The 16,889-nt window shown below is 33.7% G+C and overlaps 1 protein-coding gene across 1 annotated transcript; it reads left to right on the forward strand.

Annotated features, from left to right (window-relative positions):
* Positions 1-1,454: 1,454 nt before the first annotated feature.
* Positions 1,455-15,872, forward strand: LOC125674037 (sodium/potassium-transporting ATPase subunit beta-1-like). Its single transcript, XM_048911049.2, has 6 exons — positions 1,455-1,480; positions 1,941-2,325; positions 9,686-9,793; positions 10,851-11,026; positions 12,273-12,377; positions 12,837-15,872. The coding sequence occupies exons 2-6, from the start codon at positions 2,022-2,024 to the stop codon at positions 13,143-13,145; spliced, it is 1,002 nt and encodes a 333-aa protein (XP_048767006.1). The 5' UTR covers positions 1,455-1,480; positions 1,941-2,021; the 3' UTR covers positions 13,146-15,872.
* Positions 15,873-16,889: the final 1,017 nt, after the last annotated feature.

Genomic DNA, 16,889 nt, shown 5'->3' on the forward strand with positions numbered 1-16,889 from the left:
ATATGAATACTCTTATTATCATATTAATTGCATGTATCCCCCGCTATAGTGCTGATTGAAGTATGTTAAAATCATAATTATTGAGGGGTAGCATAAGGCTACAGTAGGGGGTCAGAGTTTTATATAGTTCTTTGAAAATTTCATATTAACCATGATTTTTAATTTATCCAGAATCCACTGAATTGTAGTTCTATATACAATTTATCCAGAATCCACTGAATTGTAGTTCTATATACAATTTATCCAGAATCCACTGAATTGTAGTTCTATATACAATTTATCCAGAATCCACTGAATTGTAGTTCTATATACAATTTATCCAGAATCCACTGAATTGTAGTTCTATATACAATTTATCCAGAATCCACTAAACTAGTTCTATATACAATTTATCCAGAATCCACTAAACTAGTTCTATATACAATTTATCCAGAATCCAGTGAATAGAGCTAGGAGGAAGATCATAATAATGTAACCATATTCAATTATAATGTGCATTCAGCAAGTGTAAAAGTTTTATCTGTTTGATGAAACATAAAGCTTGGAATATATAATTTCCGGGACCTCTGTCGGAGTATTGCATGCCTCCTCTGAATCATAACTGATTGATTGTGTATTGTTTAACGTCCCTCTTGAGAATATTTCACTCATATGGAGACGTCACCACTGCTGGTGAAGGGCTGCAAAATTTAGGCCTATGCTCGGCGCATACGGCCTTTGAGCAGGGAGAGATCTTTATCGTGCCACACCTGCTGTGACAAGGGACCTCAGTTTTTGCGGTCTCAACCGAAGGACCGCCCCATTTAGTCGCCTCTTACGACAAGCAAGGAGTATTGAGGACCTAGTTATTCTAACCCGGATCCCCACGGGATTGAATCATAACTGGTTGTTGGAATAATTAGTCTTGTATACATGCACTGTTGTCCAATAATTAATGTGTCAAGATTGTATAACTGCAGTCCACGTGGATTGATTGTTTAGTGTAGGAGTATTTAGCTCTTACACAAGCTATTAATTATATTACGAAACTTTGTTTTTAAAAAATGATGAAAATGAAAACTGAAATATTTTTATAAGTAAAATGAAATATATATAATTTACTGGAGGGAATGTAATTTATCCCGGCCATGATTTATACTCATATGTCGCACATGGAATCAATTTGTATAGAGATATAAAGAAGGGGTAATTTATATTTCAACTTAAAAGTTGGAACATCATGGAAAATTTACAAGTCCCTATATAATTAACAAGCCAAAAACAGTGTCCTGTGTTAATTAGTAAGTACAAAGTAAATGAAAATCCTAGATTATTGAAGATGGAAAATATCATACAGTACATTCTGGAGTGAAGGTAACTGATCCTTACAAGTGTAAACGTGTAGCGGTCATCCAGTACTGATCACACTTGCCGTTGATTAACTTGCATGATCAAGAGAGAGACTCTACCACATGACATCACTAGAAAAGCTAGCTCTCTGGTGAGGCAGTTAAGTTCCCCCTTTATATACTCTCCGCTACACGGATTTAATTTACTAGCTAATTAAGATTTGATGTTGCACTATATTTGTTTTGTATAAAAGTAAATTGTTATAGCGATATCGAATTTAAGCATGCAATCTAAACACTTTCGTTAATAATGTCAAAATTAAATCCTCACTAAAATTTCTGCTTATATGCTTTAATTATCATCATAGACATGCATGACTCATGATGTTTGATATTATTGTGCTGTAGTGATTTTAGAAATATATTCCTGAAATTCATAACATGACAGCATGCATTTCTACTTTCTTTAATAGAATAAGTCTGACATAACAAAAGATATAACCCTGAAGTACCATTCCTCGATATAAAAAAAAAAACAACATATAAGGAATTAAAACTTCTTCTTTTTTTTTTTTAATTTCTTATATGTTTATCGGAATTCTCGGTCTTTAGTTTCACCCTTTCCTTTCCTAACTTCCGGTGACGCATCTGTTTGGAAAATCGATGACACAAATTGCGAACAAGTTTTGAACAATGGAATCAAAGTACGACAAAGTCGCATATCCAGAAAATGCTATCCTCCATTCAGATCATGAACAAGAGGAACTGGGCACCGGTGTTTACCCTGGGGTGTCCATCATTTCCCGAAGGTACAACCACGAAGATACGATAAAAATCGCGTGCTTCAAAGTAAAGCGAAAGTTCAGCAGGATAGCGGTGATCGGTGCGATTCTTGTTCTCGTTCTTCTGGTAATCGCAATCACCGTCATCAGCACAGCAAGATCTAATGGAGCACCAGAGAAACCGGAAGAAAGGGTACAAGAAAAGAAGAGCTATGGTAGGTGTTGTGTAAGGAGCTAGGCTAATGATAATGATTTTAATGTATTAAGGTTGTTGGTCAGTGTTGATAATGATTATAATATAGTAAAATAATCAAGTGTTATTGTAGGGATTTGCAGAATAGTCTACATTTTCATGTTGCATTGAAGTGTAAGCTTGGAACATTATTCAACATGTGTATTATAAATTGGAAAGTCCATACTCGGATATACTGAAACTGAAAGTGCTATAATATATATAATATATATATATATATATAAACAAACAGAAATGCAATATATGATAGAGTATTGAGATATTGTGTTTTATATTGTATTATACCTAGAAATCTGTTCGTTGTATTTCGTAGATCAATAGCAGTAGCTTATCAAACGCTCATAAACAAATATGTACCGCATACACCCCAAACTATTAAATGTGTATTTCAATTTCATGATGATCGACAAAATTAAGCCTAGGCCTAATACACGAAGTGTCGACTGTTGGTAAACAAAGGTAAACAACGATAAACCGGAAGTAACCCTGTGGAACATTTTTGACGCGGCGTGACTAAACACAGAATAAACACTGTGTTCCGGAGTAACTCGAAACACGGCTATTGAGAAAGGTGAAAAGGAAGTCTGAATGTGTGTTTATGCATTAGTCCTTAAATCTCGTTTTTAACATTCAGCAGATCCAGCTCTACCAAAGAGACCTGAATGCTAGAGTGTAAACAGCTAGTCTTCCTCTGAGTTATAGTTCCAACACAGAGACTAGTCTACCTTAATGCTAGAGTGTAAACAGCTAGCCTTCCTCTGAGTTATAGTTCCAACACAGAGACTAGTCTACCTTAATGCTAGAGTGTAAACAGCTAGCCTTCCTCTGAGTTATAGTTCCAACACAGAGACTAGTCTACCTTAATGCTAGAGTGTAAACAGCTAGCCTTCCTCTGAGTTATAGTTCCAACACAGAGACTAGTCTACCTTAATGTTAGAGTGTAAACAGCTAGCCTTCCTCTGAGTTATAGTTCCAACACAGAGACTAGTCTACCTTAATGCTAGAGTGTAAACAGCTAGCCTTCCTCTGAGTTATAGTTCCAACACAGAGACTAGTCTACCTTAATGCTAGAGTGTAAACAGCTAGCCTTCCTCTGAGTTATAGTTCCAACACAGAGACTAGTCTACCTTAATGCTAGAGTGTAAACAGCTAGCCTTCCTCTGAGTTATAATTCCAACACAGAGACTAGTCTGAAATACCTGACATTTTCCTGGCTTTTTTATGATTTTGGTATTTACCGTGCCAGGAAAACGTCAGAAACGGCGCCATTACGTAAACTGGAAATTTCCTGTGTCACTATAGGCATTGACATGTTGAATAAGATCCCATAATGCTACAACCTTGACTGCCTTACATACTAAAGTCAAAGTCTGGGGCACTTCATCTCTAAATCTGAATCAGATGTTTTTACACGAGTGAAAAGTTCTTGAATGGGACATATATTTATAAAACAAATTATCCCCATATTAAAATTATGTAAACTAAATACTCTACTGATGCAAATCTTGTCTAAGTTCCCACTGCTCATGCTACTGTTACATTTGTATAAACCAGTTACTTATTTTTAAGAGACTATTTCTATAATTTACTATATTATAAGTAGATGTATACAGCAATATTATTAAGAACCAAGACAAATGTCATTAACTTATAACGCAAAAATAAATTTCTCCTGAATAAAAGCAATTGACAGTAAATGTATAATAGTACATACATGTATATGTAATATAGTATAAACGCCACTATACGGAGTCTGTCCATTAAGCTGGTAGGTATTCTGATTTGGCATCATGAAATTGTGGAGCAGGTATCTACATATTATATGTATCTAACAATTACAATTGTATATGGTTTAAAAACTATTAAATATATATGATTAGAAGAAATACACAGAGGTTTGATTGGATTACATGTTGAATTGGAGAATCTAGCACCTTGGACATTTTGACTGCCTATACTATAAGCAAAGAAAAACATCCCGTGGAAAGGAAATGTGTTTTGTATATTGTGTAAATATACTTATCTGAAGGGATATTTTATGAACATGAAATAATGCGAAGTCATGCAAGTACCGATAACAGATCTGTCTTCCCTGGAATAGTTGATTGACATTTAACAAGGGATAAGTCGGTGGGAGGAGTTTAAGTATGTTGATATTGTTTATTTATGTTTAATAGGAAAACAAATCATATCCTGTTATTTGTCTTATGGTGTAATGGTGATTTTGTTTGGGTTAATTGTTGATGTTGGACCAGTATGGCAAAGCCCGTCAGTTGAAACACATTTCTTCATAGTCCATAACCCAGTTAACCGAAGGCCCTGAGGCTTGTAAAATTAGATGTAGGAAGACTGATATTGTTTATATAAGCTTTGTTTTTTGTTTGCGTGAGTTTAAAACTGTCTTTATATCAACTTTTGTGTTCACAGTCAGCGTAGAGTGTACTGAAATTGATTTTTCTTTTCATCTTATTTTCTGTGACTTTTGGGATCTATGCTTGTGACCAAGCTTTGGAAATCCTGTCTGGTATATTTTGCAGGATATTGGGACTTTTCAGACATAATTCACATTAACATCGAAACAGAATGAGAAATGAAATGACTGTTAGTGACAGAGCCAGGGGATGTTTACAATGTGTAGTGTTCCCAGATAATTTAACCATTATATAAATGTTTCACTTGTTTGAACATTACACTAGCTATATAAGAAGGATTTGGTGTTGGCCGGGTTAATTCAACAAGTGTCAACACCAGCTGTAAAAAGGTTAAATTCCATTTTTAAGGTTGTACATACAATATATGGTATGATGCAATAGATATTTGTATACATTCATACATATGTGTATATATTATATTATATTTCATAGAAAACCATAACTGGTTTTTTTTTTAAATAGTATAATAGTCAATATTGTGACATATCATATATGTGTTGATGATGCATCTCAATGATTGTGATGTCATATCTTTATTAACAAAATAATAATGGACATAAACAGAAATTATAAGCAATGTGATCTCCTAAAATTAGAAGTACATAAAATTTTAAAAATAAGTGTTAAATATATAAAAAGGTTATTGTCTGAATATCAGGACGTTAATGTCCGCCCTCATTCGTTCCGCAGAAGCAGACCTGGTAAATTCAGTTTGCTTCACCGTGCGACAACCCCGAGTAGGCGTATTTCCTAATATTCATTCAATAAGTAATAATTAACTTGCCATATATCATTTCTTTGACTTCAAAAAGTGAATGTATCGACCATGTTCCTAACTCTGAAGAAATTCTGTACTATTGAAGGGTAGTAAATTGATTATGATAAGATGAAAGTAAAGTACTGATAGGGTTTATTTGTGAAGAGAATGTCTTTATGTATGGTTATATTATGCTGTGAGAGAGAGAGAGAGAGAGAGAGAGAGAGAGAGAGAGAAACAAGTTTGAATATGTCAGTATATGTATATAAACAATGCTGGTCTTGAAAATTTTAAAGTGTGGTCTACATACATGTAGGACTATACCTACTAAGTCTTTGTGTTTATTTGAAAATGATTCAATTTAAGTAAATTTTCTTATGACACAGCTTCATTTTCACAAAATAATACTCATTTGAGAGAAGAAAAGTGCGTGCCTCAGAAATTTTAACCGCAGCGTATAGCCACTAGAGTTCCGAGTATTAGCTTATCAGTTTAATAGTGCAGATAAAACCTACATCTGATAAGGATTAAAGTTGACCAAAACACAGAAAGTTGAATCCCTCACATTTTTAATGTAAATTTTTTCAAACTTCAGTATTTGTGTGACAAACCAAGATGACCACTACTTTTGTAACTGGTAGGATAGCAGAAATGAAGCGTTTCATTTTCCAATGAAAACCTGTAACTTTTAGCGTTTCTGATTTCAGAAACATTAAATACACTTTGGAGAACATAATCTTTTCTCCCATAGTCTGACCTGTTTTATAATGCATGGGTTTGCATAAGGAAAATGGTACAAAAATGTAGACTTTTTCTTTGAAGTAAAAATCATTTCTCAAAGTTGATGTTGTCATACATGTTCGGATCACCAGCACATTTCTATGTGATGTATCAGAAAGCTGAGCTGTTAGCGTTGCACCATGCATCACAATAAAGTCAACTTTGTCTCCAAAATAGGGAACCCAATTAGGCCCATGACTTCTTTTTTTTTTTTCGGTCCATGACTTAATATCTGTGGAAATGAGGGGGTTATTTATATTTGGTCTTTCTTACCCCCCTCTTTTTTTTTGGGGGGGGGGGGGTAGTCCATGACATACATACTCCTGATGTGAGGGTTACTGAATGGTCCTGTTGGGGGATATATGTCGTTAAGGTGATACTTTAAATATTTGAAAACTCGTATTTACCTCTTATTTAAATTTTCACACCACATCCACTATCTCCCTGATTCATGAATCAATTAAACTACCATATGGCACTTCGTTAAAGATGGGTATACATTAGGATCAAAGCTTTTCTTGCTTTTATGTCTGTCTCCATTTTTCAGAGCAGGGCAATCAATATTTTCCTCTTTTCTTTAAAATGCAGATTGTGATTTCTATCAACCATATTGCAATGTCATTAATTTTGTATTAAATTTTTTTTTTCTTAATGCACGTGTCTGCATGCCCAGATAGTGGTGTTCTCTGAGATAATTCATAATATGTTCCTTGAGATGAAGTGTTCAATGAGAAATTATACTTTGCGCTATATGTAAAGTATGATGAAGCTTTTCATGATAGAGTGAATTGATATTATATGTTAGTAAGTGACAATTTGCCGATCCTCAATGGTAGCTGTTTGATTTGTCAATTTGCCAGTCGCAGGATTTTACACTTACCAGAGGATTAGAGAATTGACAGCAGGAATATTGTTTCACGACAAAAGAATCAGTTTTGAAAAATGTTCTTTTTAATGGAAAATCAATTCATGACATATGTAAATTATGCCCTGATTTTATTTTCTAAAATATGAAGATATAAAGTGCATTAATAAAAAAGTGAATTTAACGTTTTCTATGCGATTTTTTTTTTAAGAAGGATTTTCAAATAATATGTAGAATGTATCTGTAAATAATTTTTTATTTGACAGAAGAAAAAAGAATGACAGGTGTAACCGTATAGGTTAAAACATTCGAATTAAAAGCATTTCCTGTGACTCTGAATTTAATTTTTTGATTTTATTCCTATAAAATATCTCATTTTTACAGTAATAAAATAGCAAATGCTTTAAAACATTTATTTTATCAGATCATTATACCATTACTAACAACCCCTGTCATTTTTTTCTGTCAAATAATGCATAATTTGATTATTTTTTGGATTTTGCGGAGCCTTGTTCTTTGTAAGAATATGACCTTCCCCACTCCCCCCAACATCAATGTGTTCTAGCTGTGTCACAGTCAGTCAATCAAACATGGAGTGAATAAACATTATGGAGACTTAAACAGAGGAAGTGGAGAAAAGTTCATTATCTCTCTATCATTATCTGAATCTAAACAGACACTGCCTCCAGCTATTGTCAATTACACACAGCAATATTCAGAATAACGGGAGCTTATGTCACTTTAGTCATGACGATGTGGGCATTGTAAGGCTTTATGATGTCAATTTTCCTCTCTAAACTCAAGCACCATTCATTGTAATTAAAAGATAGTTTGTCTCTGTGAGACAAAGGTTCATCCCCCTCCCCACTTACTGAAACCCTTACTCAGCAGATTTAATAAAGTTCAGCAGTGTGCTTGTGAAACATAGCTTCTCCCCCCTCCCCCACTTATTGATACCCTTACTCAGCAGATTTAATGAAGTTCAGCAGTCTGCTTTGCTCAGTTGACATGGGCAGTTCAGTGCAAAAATCTTGATATGTTCAGTTCAGTAAATCCCACCCCAGGCAGGCTGAAAAAAAAGTTAGTTATGAAAAAAACTAAAATAGAATGCACCCAAATCAAAATAAAAGTCTTAGACTGTGAATGAAAAATATCGGGAAAAGTGCACAGGTTTTTTGTTTTTTTTTTCAATTTGGTATACTTTTAAAATCTATCATGATACACTTGAGATATTTCGTATCAAGACAAGCCAGATATCCTCTTTGGACTGCTGATGATGGAGGATATTTCCCACTGACAGATTTTTTTTTTTAAAATCAGTATCAGAAGATCCTGCATGTTTATGTAACCTGTGTCATGATGCTCATTATAAAGGGTCATGTCTCTAGGGCAGGTTCTCTTCAGAGAAATATGTTGAATACAGTATTGAAATTAGGAATACATAGTAGTTGTTTTGATTTCAGTATGTTCCCAATCTTAGATTTTTCTGAACTTAATGAAATCAACAGTGTGGTGAAAAGAACAGTCCTATGACACACCTATTGTAAATAGAACAGTCTTATGACACACCTATTGTAAATAGAACAGTCCTATGGCACACCTATTATAAATATTTGGATAGTAAGGAAGGATTATTAAACACTGTGACTTGGTACTGTATTAACAGACCATGAAATCACAGGGAAGTGGAATTTAATTGATGGTAATCATGGTGATGATCGTTATTGTACCTGGAAAACTGAAAAGCTTTCTGTAATCAGAGGTCAATGTGTCAGCCATGTAGTTCATTGATTACGGCATCACTAGTACACTGTAATCTGAATAGATTAAAAATAAACTATATCATTGGAGAATCCAGACAATTATAAATAAACTAGATCATTGGAGAATTCGTACGATTAAAAATAAACTGGATCATTGGAGAATCTGTACAATTAAAAATAAACTGGATCATTGGAGAATCCGTACAATTAAACAAATATGAACTGGAACATTTGATTGATTGATTGAATATTGTTTATCGTCCTTCTCAAGAATATTTCACTCATATGGAGATGTCACCACTGCTGGTGAAGGGCTGCAAAAGTTAGGCCTATGCTCGGCGCTTATGGCCTTTGAGCAGGGAGGGGTTTTTGTCATGCCACATCATCTGCTGTGACACTGGACCTCGGTTTTTGCGGACCGCCCCATTTAGTTGCCTCTTACGACAAGCAAGGAGGTACTGCATGAGAATCCCCACTGGACCTGAATCACTTGGGAATCCAGACAATTAACAGGATTAAAAATAAACTCAATCATTGCAGAATCCAAACAATTAAAAATAAACTGGATCATTGCAGAATCCAAACAGTTAAACATGAACTGGATCATTGGAGAATCCAGGCAATTAAAAAATAAACTGGATCATTGAAGAATCCAGACATCTTATTCAGTATCAAAGATGTGTATGATATTTTTAAGTGCTGTAATATGTGTGTATCTTTTGCAGGGCTGTTTTTCCAACCCTACGTGGATAATAAGCATCTGATTACCTTCAGTCCACAGAACCAGCAGACCATGAACCCATACCTCAATAATCTGGACTTCCACATGCATGGTATCATTAATAAATTTAGAATTCATGTTTCAAATCACAATGTAAGAGTATAGTATCTATTCTGGTCCTGAGATTGGTCAAAACTTAGCATATATTTGTCTATATTCATGCAGTTTCAGTTGTATAGATCCTTGTATTAAATATGAAATTGTAGACTCCTATAGGTGTCTGGGGAACTACCACCCCCTCCTCATTTTGGGAAGAATTTTCCGCAGGTACCAGAAGTATAGATACAGTGTACTGCCCCCCTTCTGATTTTTTTTAACAGAATAATTTCTCATAAATATGTGGATTCCCTGTCTATCTCATCACAATACACAAGTTCCAAGTTACACAAAAATTATTTCCCTTTGTCGAACTCTTTCGCATTTTATAACGTATGGTGGGTACACAATGTACACTTTATATCGTAGACTGGCATTGTACATAACGATTACGTACGGTTAATGTAATAAAAACGTAACTTTTGTTTATATCAATCACTGGTATGTATATTCTGGCCATATCAAGCATAATCTGTTTGAATAAGATCATCAAATTGGCTATTAAATCATTATTCGTTTCCTCTTCTACATGAGTGACGCTTTTATCAAAGAAAGATGGCAATTAACAGTATTTGTTTGAGCCATTTTGTTATCCAATACTCATAAACTCATTAAAGTGGCCTTTCCCCTGAGATAGGATGGTCTCAGAAACTCTGGTTATCATCTTTTAAGAAATAATACAACGATAGTAATTAGCAAATGTACCCACTGTCATCATATTTTATGTCATAATTTACGGAAGAGTTCGACAAAGGGAAATAACTCTTGGGGAACTCGGAACTTCCGTATTTCAATTCATGTAATCGTTTCACTCTGTTTTAAAATTGCATGGCCCTCTACTGGTATTATAATAAAATTGTATTTTATTATTTTTTAAAAATCAGAAAAGGGGGGCTGGGTAGTATCCATACTTCAGGTGCCTGTGGAATATTCTGGATCCGCAGACCAATGTTTTGATGTTAAAAATTTTATGCTGTACGAATAATCTGTTGATGCTTTTGATTGGCTGACAGATTACAATGGATACACCCATGACAATGACCCGTACATGGTGTGTAAGAATGGAGAAAAAGTCCCTGATGGCAAAGTCTGCATACAGAACATAAAGACATTTGGATCCCAGTGTACACATTTAAAGAACTATGGGTATTTAGAAGGAAGACCGTGCATACTGCTGACTTTAAAATTGGTAAGAATTTCATTGTATGAGAAACTTTCAGTCAATTTTACTTCCATCGTCGGAAACCCACGGTTGATTATGCTTCGTTCCTCTCTCCATCACCCGTGGGTCCATTCATTCCTACTCGCTCGTTCTCATGAATAATTAATGAGGCAATTTGATTGGGCGCTCATCGTATACCTTGAGCGAATTTGTCCAATCAACAAGACGCTTTCAGCCAAATTTCGGTATACAATTCTTGTGATAGCAAAGTTAAGTTGATGCTACCTTTAAAACCAGAAGAATTCTGTTACTATAAGGATTACTTTGATTGGACGATATTTTAAAATATTTATTCATGAGAACGAGCGAGTAGGAATGAATGGACCCACGGGTGATGGAGAGAGGAAGAAAGCGTAATCAACCGTGGGTTTCCGACGATGTTTTACTTCATTATCTCATCTGTGTAATATAGTTTTCTTTTAGTTCAATCAAGCGTTTCTGATCAGAATTTGTCTCTCAGTCTTGGTTGAAATCTTTCTGCATTTTTCACTTCTCTATCAATTCCTACCAAACTGTTTTGAAGTATCCTTGTGTGAATTTGTTTAGATGAAGGGTCATGTGTCATTCTAGAGGGGGTGGGGCTATATTGGTTAATCTTTTAAAAATAAGGTGTTTAAGATATTTTTTACTCAACCACAAATATACTAAAAGCAAAGAAAAATTGCACAAAAGTTTCCTTTATGTAATGAAGATTCAAAATTTTCTTAACCAAGAGTTTCTTAATGTTTTAAATTTTAAAGAGACACTCAGCTTAAAATTAAGAGATGAGATTTTGGGGGAAATAAATTCTCATTTCGTCTTTACTTCAGCTGATGTTGACTTATTGAAATATACATGCAATAAACACAAGTGCTATTGATGATCTGTCGAAATAAAATTGAATGTACAAAGGTAAAGTTGGAATATTAAAAATTTAAAAGCAACCAATCAGAATTGCCCCAAGTGATTTATAAGACGTTAGTAAAACCAATAAAAGCACAACTGTGCCGGCGTTCTCATGGGAGAAAATTTGATATGCATAATGTATAAGTAATTTAGTAGAATGTTCATACAAGATGGTCTCCTCAGATTTTATTATCAATGATTCTTAAAGGTGACAAATTGTCAAACAAAACTTTTAACAGGAAATTTAACAAAATTTTAATGTACAATGTATCCTGAAGAAATACCTTTAATTCACCTTTATAATGCAAAACTAAACATATATTTTCAGAAACCAGAGGACGTGCCAGAAACTTTTTCCCAGGATTCTGATGTAGGGAAAATGTTGAACGATAGCTGGTCCCCTCACCACATAAGTCTGACTTGCAACGGAGAGGTAAATCATATTCTTACCCTGTCTGTCCCCATTTCTTGTGTGCAAATAATAATGTCCTGTTTTCGATGAAAATTTTGAATACCCGATTATTTTGATAAAATGAAAGTTTGTACCTGTTGTATTTAATTTTTTATAATTTTTTATTTATTTTCTATGAATTTGAAATCTGATATTTATTATCATATAATTTGAACAGTGGTGTTAATTAATCTATTCTAATAATCATAGATTCAAGCCAAGAGTCTTTTTAAATTGGTGTGAACTCATCAATATGATATCGCGATTATTACTTATTTTAATCGATAAAGCTAAAGAAAGTGTATGTTTGTGTTGTGTTACCTGTGTAGGAGAATTGCTTGAATGACTTTAAAATCTCCCAAACTATCTGGTTTGTTGCCATATGGTTCTACAGTTGTTGTCCTTTTGAAAGTATTGCATTCAATTTTTCTCTCTATGCAGACGGAGGCAGACAGGAAGTACATTGGTCCGGATCGATGGTATGCCCCAGTCCTGGACAAAAACCATCCAGTTATGAGAGAGAAACCAATTCAGAATTTTCCCACCTACGGATTCAACCTAACCTATTTCCCTCAGAAAAACCCATCTAGTTACATCCCTCCGTCCGTCATGGTCCAGTTCAACACGATAATGACCAATCACGTCATTCGGATCAAATGTGTTGCTTGGGTGGCGAATCCGGATAAAGGAGAAAATCCAGAAGAGTCAGAAATCTATACTGCCCATTTCCGGTTTTTAATCACAAAGTAGTGTCATTCATTTAGAGATGGGGATATTTTAAGAATGGAATTTTCGGGGTTATTATAAAGATGGAGATGTCAGTTTTCACTACAATTTTTCGCTGTATCTGATTGCCTATGTTCTGTGTTGTGTAATGGCTTGGATTCATTTCAATCACATTTTTAAAATATCCAGATGACAAAAAACTAATTTTTACGTCTTGGGGGGGGGGGGGGGGGGGGGGGGTTCATTAGATCCGCTAACATTATCGAGGTTTATACAATTCTAAGAAAAGATGAAACATTTTTTATACTTGTACCTGGAATAGTTTATGAGCTATTTTTATATCCCGTGTGTTATCTTCAAATCATCAATAACTTGATTCATTGATTAAGATTATGATCTATTTGTGGTAAAAACATTTTGATATAGGCATCATGTTAATAATATTTATAGCTCATTTTGCTATCAGTATTTCAGTTCCTGTTTTGTTACAGTACTCACACGTAAAACCAAACCTGGACTAGTGAATTTGATAATGTATTCTGGTTATAAATTTTATTGTTATTTTTATGTATATGAAATATAAGTTAATTAGACAACCATATGCACTCACTTCCTTAGCAAGTGTCTTTAGTATAGACAACAAAATTCTGTACCAAGTCCAGATTGTGGTCTTATTTGCAAGCTGCTATGTTAAAACAAGCCACAGAGTATTAATTTTATTTCTGTGACATTGTGATGTATATATGTTCAGTATGGTGTATTTTTTATATAAACACACATACAAAATTTATGTACTTTTCAACATTTCTACAAATCATTTTTCATGGCATATACACATTTTTTCTATTTATAACATACAAGTTCAGTACGTAGTTGCTACAAAGGAATGGTTGTAAATTTCAGGTGTGAATTACACGTGTACATCTAGATAAGTTTTACATACACCCGTGTTTGTGAGTTTATATATGATCATTGATCCTTACTTAGTGCAATCTACATGTATCTATATTCCAGTCCAGAGGTATGTATTTTTGTATGAACATGTGAAGTTCAGAGTAATGTATAAGGATATATATATATATTCAGATCTTGTGTGCTGTCTGACCGTCCCTATATCACGAATATTGGTATATTCTGTCATAGTCTTATAATGCTCACAGTATTTGCCAGAATAATTGCCCAAACAGCTTTAAAAAGGTGGGTGAATGAAGCCATTTATAAGATTTACAGATTGAAAATTTGTTTGCTAGAAGTTGCTTCTATTATGATAATGGATAAATGAATATTTTCATACTCTCTCATAACTATGAATTAATGCTCTTGTTCCACCGCCAGGAGTACTGAAATGTGAATACTGCAAAAATAATTACACATACAAACCTAAATAAACAAAACTTCATTTACATGTAGATATGGTTGGGTATTTTGGTAAAGTTAATGATATAAGGGGCATTTATGATTAAATTGGTGATATAAGGAGCATTTATGGAGTTTGAAGATATCAACAATGGGAATTATTAAGATTTTGACAGTAAAAGGGGCAAATACGGTATTTAAGAAGTGCCTTTATCCAGACACATAAGTAATGGGAGACTAGCAACTTTTCAAATCATTATATTGCAGAGTTTGATACTTATTAATGAATCCTAACTTCATAGTAATTATATCTTTTAATTTTCATGTATAATTCATGCAAATTTCTAAACAAGAATTTTAAAAAATTAAGATATAATATAAAATATACCCTTTTAAAGAAATTTGAAGGACAACAAAACTGGGAGTGGGCCATATTGATAAGTTTTCAGGAAATTTTCACGATTAAGTTGTTAAATTTGCTGAACATACGTTTGTTTATTTCATTAAAATATCTGTTAAATTTAATTCTGTTTCATTCAAGGGAATGAAAATGAAATTTAGAAATGATGCTGGGTCTGTTGTGCATCTTTAAAAGGTCAGCCTGCGTACTAGCCCCATTATTGATGTCTCTGATTTAACTGAAAGTATTTTTACACATCCTGGTTCTACTTAGAAGTTATAAGGCTGCAAGTCTTACATACATGTACCAAATTGGAGAAAAACATCGGACAGAATTTTTCATTTCCTGTGAATCAAATCAGACATGTTTAGTACTGCTTGGTTGTAAAAAAAACAAAACAATTTTTGAATTCATTTTATATTTCGTATTTTCATACATGTACATCTACACGAAATTTGAACAGGATTTTTATTCTGCTGGTGTACGTTTTGTTTTGTTTTTTGTGTCACAATCACTGTTTTTCAGAGGATTTAAAAACAAAAAACATTCCATTCATAACAAGTATATTCAAAACATTCCATATTAAAATTACTGTTTTAAAATGCCATTAATGAGAGTTTTAAATAAATTAAATCCAAGAGTTTCCAAGTGAAATACTCATTGATTGTAAAATGACTGATACACAATCAAGTTTTAAATAATCCTTGCAATAGTTATTCAATAATTTGTCTATCGAATTTTTTGTAAACATGTCAACTTGACCAAAACCAGTGTGAGCTACAAAAATCTTACTGGTGTTGAGTATGGAATTGTATCACATTCTTATATGGAAAAATTAAACTGTGTGTATCTCGTTTTCCTAAATCGTATTTTGTATGGTTGTGTATTTTTTATTTGAAAATGTTCTAATTTTTTTAATGGTCATGATCTGTTATGAAAGTGATTTATTTTTTTGTTACTCACATTTATTGTCAAATAAAGTTGTTAAAATAAAACGTCTTTGAATCTTTTCTCGGATGTAAAGAAATGAAGCAGCATTATTTAATTTGTAGAACATTCATGTGCATGAAATTTTTAAAGGGTCATCATGTCAAGAATATGTAGGTCGTAAGGAGTAGATGAACCCTATATATTTTGGGTTTACATGGTCAAAGGTCAAGTCTAATTTTAGTGTCAAACTGGACAGAGTATTAATATATTGTCTCCTCCATTTACTTGATTGACACTAAACTTGTTACACTGCTACATCAGATGATCATTTGTAGCTCACCAATCACACAATTGTGAAAACTGCATTTTCGAATTAAAGGGTTTGGAAGGGCTTAATGGATTGAATAGTTCATGAATTCTTTGCAAAAGGGGATTTGGTAACAGAACCATGTGTTTGTAACACTGAGCTTGTAGACACATGTTCAATTTGATATTTCGCATGTAGCTTTGATATAAAAAGAGAAAGAATTGATTTCGGTGTTTAAAGGTCAAGGTCACTACGGGACTTCATAGAAATAAAACCAAGTCTTACATTTTCTGATTGCCTACATTATGAGGGGATGTCCTGCTTTGTGGAAATTTAATTTAAAAATTGTCTTCATATGATTCTTGAACATCAAACAATTTCAATATAACTCGGCACATGATGGCAATAATGAGGAGAGAAGCCTCTGCCTCTCATGTCCTCTGGGTCAGTGACTTTACTGCTTGGGCAGGGCTGTATCATTCATATAGTGAATGTGCAACATTTCTCTGAAAATTCTTCTGATAGTTATGACACCAAAAAAAAAAAAACTGAACTTAAACCTCTGGAACAGAGTCAAACTGCATAGTATATTGGGATGGAGCAAATTTCTCTTTAAGAACTCAAGCACCACGATAGAGCTATCTCAATCATTTACTTTAGTGAGAGAAAAAAATCAAATATAAATTTAGCGATCAGCTGGGCTCAATTGCTGATGGCTAGATAGCACTACTGGTAGAGCACCTGACTAGGGATGAAGGAGGTCCGGGCTCAAATC

Source organism: Ostrea edulis, chromosome 3 (genome assembly GCF_947568905.1).
Source record: "Ostrea edulis chromosome 3, xbOstEdul1.1, whole genome shotgun sequence".
Classification (NCBI taxonomy): Eukaryota; Metazoa; Mollusca; class Bivalvia; order Ostreida; family Ostreidae; genus Ostrea; species Ostrea edulis.